Source organism: Salvelinus alpinus, chromosome 13 (assembly GCF_045679555.1).
Source record: "Salvelinus alpinus chromosome 13, SLU_Salpinus.1, whole genome shotgun sequence".
Taxonomy (NCBI): domain Eukaryota; kingdom Metazoa; phylum Chordata; class Actinopteri; order Salmoniformes; family Salmonidae; genus Salvelinus; species Salvelinus alpinus.
In genome coordinates this window covers 41,759,412-41,771,911 of record NC_092098.1, presented here as the reverse complement: position 1 = coordinate 41,771,911, position 12,500 = coordinate 41,759,412, and the positions used below count along the sequence as shown (strand labels likewise).

The following is a 12,500-nucleotide window of genomic DNA, read 5'->3' as shown; positions in this document are numbered from 1 at the left end:
ATCTTCACCTTGCCCTGTACAGTATAAATGAACAGGAGCGGGGCTAACGTGGCTAATTAGCTCACGCTAGGCTAATGCTAATCAGAGCGTCCGATAACGGAGGAGACAGGTTACCTTGTTAGTTGAAGTGCTGGGAATGGGGAAAAAACAACAACATTGCCAGCACGTCTACAGACGAGATAACCGGTCTCCTCCATCATCGGATGCTCTGATAAGCATTAGCCTAAGCTAATTAGCCATCCTATTAATTTATACTAGACAGTGCAAGGTGAGGATGCTAATGTGAATTACCCCCGAAGCAGTGATAAGAACTAACCTGGTAGCCATGAAGGACTCAACCCGCCTGTTGGCTTCCACCTGCTTCATTCATCCATTTACTCAGTGACCAGCACTCAGTGACCAGCACAGGAGAGGCAGAGGAGATGCGGGCGGGGGGGATGCCTCCCGTTGCATCCCAGACAGGGGTTCGTGTGTGGGGTCTGGGTTAGACACGACCGTCTAGCCCTCCGATATCACTCGCATACAGGCTTTCGGAGCACGCCCTCTCTCAAACAGACACCGTGATGGCCTCCCTCTCTTGCTCCCTCTTTCCTTCTCGCTGTCTTTCCCTCTGCAGTGATTCACAGGCACGTTATTCGGCTACTGCAAAGCCTCTTCTTTTCCTTCTTCCTTTCTCTCTATTCTTCCCTGGCTTCTTGTTCTCTCTTCCCGTTCTCCCTGCTTCCGTTACATGCCTTTCCCTTCCCTCTCTATGGTGTGGGTGATGCTGAAGCTGGGGAGAGATGGCTGCCGATGCTAGCTGCTTTGCATAATGGCTTCTGCATGGTGCAGCACCGCTCCCGAGGCCGGCTCGTCAATTTTTCATGCTGTTCATGAATGGAGCCGCACTGGCTGACGTCACCTAACCCTCGCTGTCAGCCCATCCGCCCCTCCCCCCAAACAAACACACACACACACAACAACCTCTCCCGTAGTCTGTCTCTCACACGCATGCAAGATCGCACGCATACACCTGCAAGAATTCACGCGCACACATCAAACCCTCACGTCTCTCACTCACACTTTTGCACCATTAACACCCCGGTTTGCCAGTGAAGTTTATTCCTCTGTTGTTAGGAAACAATGTTTTGTGTGGAGGGCGATATACTCCAGCTATGACATGTTATTTTGTTCCGATACAGAAACTTTTATTTGTGGAAAATATCAAATCAGGCCTCCAGGCTTTGGTTTGCACAGGGATAGTTGAAAAAACAACAACATTCCTTTCACTACATGCTCAGATATGCTTGAATGTTCAGACTAATATTCCATGAAACAGCGGGATAGAAAAAAATAGGTTGGGAAGCAGAAAGAGTCAGGGGGGACAAGAGGGAGGGAGAAGAGAGAGGGATGCATAGCAGTAGAGGCAAAGAGAGGGGGGGAGGGCATTTTGACATGACTCCCAACAAGCACACAGCTGGCTCTAAAGAGCACCTGGCATCAGAACACACCGCAAGCTTTCCCTTCCCTTCATCCCGCTATCCCCTCATCCTCCCCGGCCCAGAAGCCATGAAAGGAGAGAGGAGGAGGAGGGGGGGGGGGGGGGGGGGGTGCAAAGTAAGATAAACAAACAAGCCAGATAATTTTACTCTGAAATGAGACTGACAGGGTTTTCAGAAAGATGGCGCCGTGACCTTTAGTTAATCTATGACCATAGGTGCCGTCTGACAAGTGCCATACTACACCTACCACTCTAATGCCCTGTTCAAGTCTTAAAAATTGCAGGAAGGAAGGAGGGCTGCAGTTTACAAGTTTCGGGACAGGGCATAGTACTCATGTTCATTAGGGCCCGCAATAGAAACAATGTAATAATGTTTTGTAACAGAAAACGAAATCAAGCATTTCTTATTGGACAAGTCCAGGTAGTCCCTCCCCGTTCAGTCCACTTTCTTCCGACTGGTGCCTAATGATAATGACCCTGCTTTGGCTGATGTTGCTACCTGCAGAGAGGAAGCAAGCAGCTCGATTCTAAGCCTGTGTTCCATGGGGAAAAACAAGTTCCCAACACATTCCCAATCGATATTCTCCAATTTGCACTGTCATCGGTGAAAATACATTTCTTCGCATGCTTATGTCAGCTCATTAAATCAACTCTAAACAAGTTAATTTAATTACATGCGTGATCAAGTATCATTTCAAAGGGCCTCAGCATTAAATGAGGAATAGATCTCCAGGTAATTCTGTTTTCTTTTCATCACATTCACAATGCAAGTTCTTTTGACTTATTTGAAAATAAAAAAGACAAGGAAAAACATTATGAAAGCCTACAGAAGCACAAAGAGATATTCTGTACTGTAGCTTAAAAACAAAAATATGGCACACTATGTTATGCTTCATTCAGAGTGCATAGCTTCAGCTTCCACATTACCAACCATTCACTGTGCCTTGTAGAGACTGTTTTCTGTTGAGTAACGCTGAATATGAATCCCCACGGGACTATTCTGCTTATTGCACATAGCACTATGTGGCCTGAGCCAAAAGCAGCCAATCAGACCTCAGCGCACAGAACCAAATCGTCATATCCGAGAGCACCTAACTGCTGAGTGATCCAAAATGCAGCCAATCGTGAGCCGTGAAGGTGTAGCCTATATAATGTAGATGGGGAGGTTTTCAAGGCAGACATACGCTCTCTACTTTAGCTGCGATATAGTGAACTGTATGATGACTTTACATGTAGAAGATAAAGTGTCGGGGTACACACAGATTCTTCTCTCTGTGGGAGTTGGGCTCATCTGCCATTTTAGAAAACACCAAGCCATCATTTCTTTGACGTTACCCTGGGAGAATCACTGTAATAAAGCAAGTTCATAGACAGAGGTTCTCCATTCTTATTTTACAGGGTAAATTCATATGAATTCAATCCCTTTTTTGACAGCATCCTGTAGGATTTAAACAAAACTTTCCATACGTTTTCCCATGGAAGAAATGGCTGAAAATGACTTTTTGGACCCGAATGTCAAAGGAGATAGAGGTGCTCAAAGTTGACCCATTTTGCATACCCCACCACTCCATGAGAAATCCATGTCTTCATCATTTGAAAAAATAAACGGTTGAGTTTGATATAATTTAAAAGCTTACAAACAGTTTATTTTATTTTATTGTTGTGTTAGATACACAACAATTTAAAAAACCCTGTTTGTAAGCTTTTAAATTATATCAAACTCAACCGTTTATTTTATATATATATATATTTTTTTTTAAATAGTAAATTATCTAAATATGTGCATATTTTGTAGCTTAGACGCTATTTTATTTGTTTTTTGCTGATAACTGAACTAAAATGGGAGCACAATTCAAATGTAAACTTTCAAATGGTACCACAAAGATGGTTGGAGGTCCACACATCAGATAATGTTAACACACACATAGAAGTCAGCGCAGTAGATCCAGCTCAGAACCCTAGCTCATGAGCTCCATCAGCAGCCAATTGTAATTTGGAATAGAAAGTTAATGTGTTTATGCAACAATGCTAGTGCATTGAATCGCATCGAACCGAAACGCATCGATTCGTTCTCTAATCAAACCGAATAGCACAGAATCGTTTCAAACAAAACACATCGTTCCTGTATCATATCAGGGCCCATGTACCTAGATGCGTATCGAATCGTCTTAAAATGGAAAGATGCACTTCCCAAATAGATAACCATATCTGTGTCTTCTCTGCTTCTCTGCAGGAGGTTGATTAAATCAGAGACACACAAAGAGGACAACATGGCTAAGAGTGAAGTATTGTAACGTTTCAATCAAGGATTGTTATGGCAGTGAAAAAAAAGATCTGACAGAAAAGGTATTATTCCATTCCTAGATAGAAAAGCAATCTAGATATGGAATAGGTAATATTGATGGCAATATCCTCAGTAATTTAATATAGACATCAAGGGACAGTTTCCCAGAGCCGGATTAAGCTTACTCCTGGACTTAAAAGCAAGCTCCTTGAAGAATCATTTTATAGTCCAGGATTCGGCTTAACATCGGCTTTAAGACCAATAGAAGAATCAAGTTGCTACATTGTAGACAAAAAAACAGGACTAACAATATGGTGGAATGTTGGCCTACATGCCTTGTCAGTTGACAACAACATGCACACACAGAGAAAAATCCATGCAGTGCCATTTTTAGACAGCAAACAGCTGACATCTGTTCAATGACCCAGCGGTCTCTTGTCCAATCAATTCTATTCAATGACCACACAGCAGAGCCAACACAACAAGGTCAAACGGCTCTGAACTGATTGGTAGACAAATAGTCTCAAGTTGCCAAACCTCCAAAATCACATCGTGTCACGCCTCCCTTGGGAGGTCTGGAGAATGTTGTATTGCAAAAACAGTTTGAATGCTGGGAGCCAGCGGACCAGCAAGATTTTGATTGGATGTTACATTTCAAGAAGTGATAACACCTTTGATTGGGATCTGTTTCCCCAAAGGTGTTATCACGTGCTCCACTAAGGCAGTTATTTATCTTATAACTTGTCCTTGTGGTAAAAATAGTGTGGGTAAAACAAAGCGCGGATTAAAAGTACAAATCTTGGAGCACCATTAGGTGCAAAAACTTGACATACCCAGTTGGGGCCCACTTTTTGGAAGAGAACCACTCGATTTCGTCCCTATGTTATATCGGCATCACACATGTCACTCTCCCTAGGAGAGGGGGTGACCTCGACAATTTATTGTTAAAACGAGAGGCTGCCTGGATCTTTAAAGACCCTTGCTCCCTTTGGTCTCAACGTGGACTTTGATCTGAAGCCATTCTTGTGATTATTGTGATTTTGCTATTCATTGTAAATGTTTGTAGGCCTATGTAGCCAAATTGTATCTATGATCGTATTCTTTTTGAATGTTATTTTTATATCTGAGAATTAACCAATGATATCAGACCACACCCGGCCATGATTACAGACACCTGTGTGTGTCCTTTGACACTATATAAACTAGTGACCCGCAGTGTTTGTCATTATACACTGATGAAGTCTGTCGAAACGTTGGATATTAGGTTATTCAATTATTGCATCTGAGCTCCTAGAGTGTGCGGCTCTCCTTTTATTTTTCAAGTGTTCTACTTCGCCATCCAGCACCTCGCCTAAACAGGTGTGCGTTTCTTTCGCCTCCAGATTGTATTCTCAAACATTTCCTTTTTGTAAGATCTCAAATCTGTTTTATTTGATTGTCACTCTCTCTCAGTATATCAGCTACAGTATGTGAATCCATTTAGCAGCTTATCATATGGCATGCATTGCCAATGCAGCCATAGACATACAGTATGAGGGCATTACTGGCCTTAAGGGTATCTGAAGCAGAGAATAGCTTATTTTCACACATTGTTTACATGTTGAGCTATTTGTTCTCAATCTAAAATTATACCAGTAGACAATGTACACTGAACAAAAATATAAATAAAAAAATGTAGTGTTGGTCATGTTTCAGGAGCTGAAATAAAAGATCCCAGACATTTTCCATACGCACAAAAAACGTATTTCTCAAAAATGTTGTGCACAAATTTGTTTACATCCCTTTTAGTGAGCATTTCTCCTTTGCCAAGATAATCCATCCACCTGACAGGTGCGGCATATCAAGAAGCTGATTAAACAGCATGATCATAACACAGGTGCACCTTGTGCCGGCGACAATAGAGTACCACAGTAGGATTCATAATGCCCATAACACCTAGCGGTCAAACAAGGAAATGTTCCAATCGTTTTCCCACTATTCATTTCTCCCATAGGGAATTTTAGTTACACTTAAAAAACGTCTGTGTTTTGTGTAGGCTTATCCTGGTGTGCATGTGTATATCTCTCTAGTACAAAGTGACTTAACAATATATTCGTTTCTATTTACCCCAAAAATGAAATGGTAATTAGCAGCTAATGATAAAGAACTACAAATGCCATAATGATCTGGACGAGACTGCAGAATCGAGGCAAAGGTAAGAATCTCTGGATTAACTATCTAATGTTAGCTAAATTTAGTAATGAATACATTTCTTTAAAATTGACAATTCTGTGAACGGTCTTGTGCAAGTTTTAAATTGACAATACCTGTTAGCAAAGGTGTCAGCTAGAGATGACATGCAGGAGCTTGCAGGGATTTGTAGTCTTGAATGATTTTCGAATTTGAGAGTAAATAGAGGAGAATATACAGTTGAAGTCGGAAGTCTACATACACCTTAGCCAAATGCATTTAACCTCAGTTTTTCACAATTCCTGACATTTAATCCTAGTAAAAATTCCCTGTCTTAGGTCAGTTAGGATCACCACTTTATTTTAAGAATGTGAAATGTCAGAATAATAGTAGAGAGAATGATTTATTTCAGCTTTTATGTCTTTCATCACATTCCCACTGGGTCAGAAGTAAACATACACGCAATTAGTATTTGGTAGCATTGCCTTCAAATTGTTGAACTTGGGTCAAACGTTTTGAGTAGCCTTCCACAAGCTTCCCACAATAAGTTGGGTGAATTTTGGCCCATTCCTCCTGACAGAGCTGGTGTAACTTAGTCAGGTTTGTAGGCATCCTTGCTCGCACACGCTTTTTCAGTTCTGCCCACAAATTTTCTATGGGATTGAGGTCAGGGCTTTGTGATGGCCACTCCAATACCTTGACTTTTTTGTCTTAAGCCATTTTGCCACAACTTTGGAAGTATGCTTGTGGTCATTGTCCATTTGGAAGACCCATTTGCGACCAAGCTTTAACTTCCTGACTAATGTCTTGAGACGTTGCTTCAATACATACACATAATTTTCCACATGATGCCATCTATTTTGTGAAGTGTACCAGTTCCTCCTGCAGCAAAACACCCCCACAACATGATGCTGCCACCCCCATGCTTTATGGTTGGGATGGTGTTCTTCGGTTTGCAAGCCTACCCTTTTTTTCTCCAAACATAACAATGGTCATCATGGCCAAACAGGTCTATTATTGTTTCATCAGACCAGAGGACATTTCTCCAAAAAGTACGATCTTTGTCCCCATGTGCAGTTGCAAATCGTAGTCTGGCTTTTTTTAATGGTAGTTTTGGAGCAGTGGCTTCTTCCTTGCTGAGCGGCCTTTCAGGTTATGTCAATGTCCTCCAGCATCTTCACATGGTCCTTTGCTGTTGTTCTGAGATTGATTTGCACTTTTCGCACCAAAGTACGTTCATCTCTAGGATACAGAACACGTCTCCTTCCTGAGCGGTATGACGGCTGCATGGTACCATGGTGTTTATACTTGCATACTATTGTTTGTACAGATGAACATGGTACCTTCAGGCGTTTGGAAATTGCTCCCAAGGATGAACCAGACTTGTGGAAGTCTACACATTTTTTCCGGAGGTCTTGGCTTATTTCTTTTGATTTTCCCATTTTCCCACTGAGTTCGAAGGTAGGCCTTGAAATACATCCACAGGTACACCTCCAATTGACTAAAATGATGTCAATTACCCTATCAGAAGCTTCTAAAGCCATGACATCATTTTCTGGAATTTTCTAAGCTGTTTAAAGGCACAGTCAACTTAGTGTATGCAAACTTCTGACGTACTGGAATTGTGATACAATGACACCCCCACTGTGGCGTTCTATAAAAGGCCACTCTAAAATGTGCAGTTGTGTCACGACACAATGCCAAAGCTGTCTCAAGTTGAGGGAGTGTGCAATTGGCATGCAGACTGCAGGAATAGCCACCAGAGGTTTTGCCAGGTAACTGAATGTTAATTTCTCTTACGTCATTTAGAGAATTTGGTAGTACGTCCAACCGGCCTGAAAACCGCAGACCACGTGTAACCACGCCAGCCCAGGATCTCCACATCCAGCTTCTTCACCTGCAGGATCATCTGAGACCAGCCACCTGGACAACTGAGGAATCTCTGGGTTTGCACAAACTGTCAGAAACCGTCTAAGGGAAGCTCATATGCATGCTCGTCGTCCTCACCAGGGTCTTGACCTGACTGCAGTTCGGTTTCATAATCGACTTCAGTGGGCTAATGCTCACCTTAGATGGTCACTGGCATGCTGGAGAAGTGTGCTCTTCACGGATGAATCTCTGTTTCAACTGTACCGGGCAGATGGCAGACAGCGTGCATGTCATTGTGTGGGCAGATGTCAGCGTTGTGAACAAAGTGCCCCATGGAGGCGGTGGGGTTATGGTATGGGCAGGAAGAAGCTATGGACAATGAACACAATTGCATTTTATCGTTGGCAATTTGAATGCACAGAGATACCGTGACGAGATCCTGAGGCCCATTGTCGTGCCATTCATCCGCCACCATCATCTCATGTTTCCACATGATAATGCACGGCCCCATGTTGCAAGGATCTGTACTGCCAAATTCTCAAAAATGACGTTGGAGGCGGCTTATGGTAGAGAAATTAACATTACATTATCTGGTGGCTATTCCTGCAGTCAGCATGCCAATTGCACACTTAACCCAGTTCTCCATGGCCTGCATTCCCACCAGACATGTCATCCATTGAGCATGTTTGGGATGCTCTGGATCGACGTGTACAACAGCATGTTCCAGTTCTGACCAATATCCAGTAACTTCGCAAAGCCATTGAAGAGGTGTAGGACAACATTCCACAGGCCACAATCAACAGCCTGATCAACTCTACGCGAAGATGTGTCAAATGGTTGTCACACCAGATAGGGACTGATTTTCTGATCCACACTCCTACTTTAAAAAAAAGGTATCTGTGACCAACATATGCATATCTGTATTCCCAGTCATGTGAAATCCATAGATTAGGGCCTAATGAATTTATTTCAATTGACTGATTTCCTTAAATGAACTGTGACTCAGTAAAATCTTTGAAATTGTTGCATGTTGCATTTATATTTTTGTTCAGTGTATATGAGGCAGACTTTGTTTGTTTTAGTGCAAATCCAACCCTTGTAATTTAGGTACAGTATGAAAATAAGGAGACAATTAGGCTACAGGAGCATCACAGGTAACATTTTGAGGATCATTTTATTTCATTAATTTGAGCAATGTTCCTTGCAAAATGATTTCAGTTGTTTCCATAGATAGAGCAACCATTTACTGTCTATGTATCACTGACCCTGGATAAGCTAGTGACTGGGCTAACACAGCTAACCTTTCAGGTCAATAATATGCTGTTTTTATGAACAAAACGTTGGGTTTTTAATCATGAGGGAAATTGAACTAGCTAGTAGCTAGCTAGTTAAATTTAAAAAATCAAATCAAATTACATTTACATTTAAGTCATTTAGCAGACGCTCTTATCCAGAGCGACTTACAAATTGGTGCATTCACCTTATGATATCCAGTGGAACAACCACTTTACAATAGTGCATCTAACTCTTTTAAGGGGGGGGGGGGGGTTAGAAGGATTACTTTATCCTATCCTAGGTATTCCTTAAAGAGGTGGGGTTTCAGGTGTCTCCGGAAGGTGGTGATTGACTCCGCTGACCTGGCGTCGTGAGGGAGTTGTATGTCACATGCGCCGAAAACAACAGGTGTAGACCTTACCATGAAATGCTTACTTACAAGCCCTTAACCAACAACGTAGTTCAAGAAATACAGTTAAGAAAAGATTTACTAAATAAAGTAATGTATAAAATAAAAAGTAACACAGAATAACAATAACGAGGCTATATACAGGGGGTACCAGTACCGAGTCAATGTTCAGGTTACAGGTTAGTTGAGGTAAATTGTACATGTAGATAGGGGTAAAGTGACTATGCATAGATAATAAATAGCAAGTAGCAGCAATGTAAAAACAAAGGGGGGTGGTGGGGTGTCAATATAAATAGTCCGGGTGGCCATTTGATTAATTGTTCAGCAGTCTGATGGATTGGGGGTAGAAGCTGTCAAGGAGACTTTTGGACCTAGACTTGCGTTAGCAGAGAGAACAGTCTATGACTTGGGTGACTGGAAACTTTGACAATTTTTTGGGCCTTCTTCTGACATCGCCTAGCATATAGGTCCTGGATGGCAGGAAGCTTGGCCCCGGTGATGTACTGGGCTGTACGCACTACCCTCTGTAGCGCCTGTCGTGGAAAATTGCAAGATTATGTTATAATGCTTGTATTGCATTGTAATGGTTGTTTTATTCGACAGAATAGAGTATTTTGTTAACTATTGTGTGTTCTACTGAGGATGGGCCTCTGAGATAACACTGACAGAGGAGATTTACGATGGGTCTAGGGTTTCCGGGATGATGGTGTTGATATGAGCCATGACCAGCCGTTCAAAGCACTTCATGGCTACCGACGTGACTCGTATGGGGCGGTAGTCATTTAGGCAGGTTACCTTTGCTTTCTTGGGCACAGGGACTATGGTGGTCTGCTTGAAACATGTAGGTTTTACAGACTCAGTCAGGGAGAGGTTAAAAATATTAGTGAAGAACAGCTGGTGCTCTCATGCATGCTTCAGTGTTGCTTACCTCGAAGCGAGCATAAAAGGCATTTAGTAGGCTCGCGTCACTGGGCAGCTCACCGCTGGGTTTCCCTTTGTAGTCCATAATAGTTTGCAAGCCCTGGTGTAGTAGGATTCAATCTTAGTCCTGTATTGACGCTTTGCCTGTTTGATGCTTCGTCTGAGGGTATAGCAGGATTTCTTATAAGCGTCTGGATTATTGTCCCGCTCCTTGAAAGCGGTAGCTGTAGCCGTTAGCTCGGTGTGTATGTTGTCTGTAATCCATGGCTTCTGGTTGGGATATGTACGTACGGTCACTGTGGGGACGACGTCATCGATGCACTTAATGCTGAAGCCGGTGACTGAGGTGGTATACTCCTCAAAGTCATTGGATGAATCCTGGAACATATTCCAGTCTGTGCTAGAAAAACAATCCTGTAGCGTAGCATCCACATCATCTGACCACTTCCATATCGAGCGAGTCACTGGTACTTCCTGCTTTAGTTTTTGCTTGTAAGCAGGAATCAAAAGGATAGAAGGGTCAGATTTGCGAAATGGAGTGCGAGGGAGAGCTTTGTATGAGTCTCTGTGTGTGGAGTAAAGGTGGTCTAGAGTTTTTTTCCCCTCTGGTTGCGCATGTGACATGCTGGTAGAAATGAGGTAAAACGGATTTAAGTTTGCCTGCATTAAAGTCCCCGGCCACTAGGAGCGCCACTTCTGGATGAGCATTTTCTTGCTTATATCCTTATACAGCTCGTTGAGTGCGGTCTTAGTGCCATCATTGGTTTGTGATGGTAAATAGACGGCTACAAAAAATATGGCTGAAAACTCTCTTGGTAGGTAGTATGGTCTACAGCTTATCATGAGGTACTCTACCTCATGCGAACAATACCTCGAGACAGCTAGTAGCTTACAAGGTTAGCCGACTTCTCAAAACGAACCTCATTGTGGCTAGCTACTTTTTGTCCCTCATGCTAGCCATCACAACCAAATATCACTTCAGAAATGTCAAAATAAAAAAATATTGATATGGCCAGCATTGTAGACCGTTTGTGCCCTCTTGCTGCAGCTTTAGCTCATTTCGAAATAACAGAAATGCTGTGAAAAATTCTAAAATGTTTTGTCACCAGTGCCTGTTGGCATTTTTTATCCTCACGCACTGTTGCTCCCACAGCACTAATCTGGTGACCACCTTTGTAACTCCGTCCAAGCAAGGCATTTGGTTGGTTTGAATTTTTGTGAGGCGTCACTGATTTAAACCGGGTTCTGACCCCACTTTAGCTGATTTCTGCCATGGAACTTCCCTTGTCTTCCCGTTTTAGGGAATGTGGAGTGTGTGTGCATGCGTGCGCATTGTCAAAATGTACGGTATGGCTCTATGCAGACCCATTAATATACAACATCCACTGTACAGTGAGGTCCAAAAGTATTGGGACAGTGAAATTGTTTTGGGGTTTTGGCTCTGTACTTCATCACTTTGGATTTGAAATGATACAATGACTGAGGTTAAAGTGCAGACTGTCAGCTTTCATTTTAGGGTATTTCCATCCATATCGGGTGAGCCGTTTAGAAATTACTGCACTTTTTGTAGTACTCACCATTTTAGGGGACCAAAAGTATTGGGATAAATTCACTTATGTGTACTAAACTATTAGAAAAGTATTTGGTCCCATATTCATAGCATGCAATGACTATATCAAGTTTGTGACTCTAAAAATGTGTTGGTTCCATTTGCTGCTCTTTTTGGTTTTGTTTCAGATTATTTTGCGCACAATAGAAATTAAATGGTAAATAACATGTAATTTTGGAGTCACTTTTACTGAAAATAAGAATGGAATATGTTTCTAAACACTTCTGCATGAATGTGGATGCTACAATGATTACGGAAAATCTTGAATGATTTGTGAATAATGATGAGTGAGAGTTTCAGACACAAACATCATACCCCCAAGACATGCTGACCTCTAAACATTACAATAATGGGGGGGGGGGGGGTTAGGTTTTTTGGGAGGTATGATATTTGTGCATCTTTAACTTGGCTGCAAGTATATCTGGCAGCAAGACAATAACCCCAAGCACAAAGAAATGGTTAATTGACCACAAACTCAACCTTT

At 42.2% G+C, this 12,500-nt stretch overlaps 1 protein-coding gene across 5 annotated transcripts in view; it reads right to left on the bottom strand.

The window, feature by feature from the left end:
- The window catches only part of LOC139537711 (protein Aster-B-like), a 123,341-nt gene that overhangs the window by 49,126 nt on the left and 61,715 nt on the right, over positions 1 to 12,500 (bottom strand). The window contains exon 1 of one of the 5 annotated variants that reach the window (XM_071339333.1): positions 317 to 927. The exons of the other annotated variants lie outside the window; for them this stretch is intronic. Within the exon in view, the coding sequence (XP_071195434.1) occupies positions 317 to 366 (50 nt within the window). The 5' untranslated portion in view covers positions 367 to 927. Of the gene's footprint in view, positions 1 to 316; positions 928 to 12,500 lie in introns of those variants that run through there. 5 annotated transcript variants of the gene reach the window in all.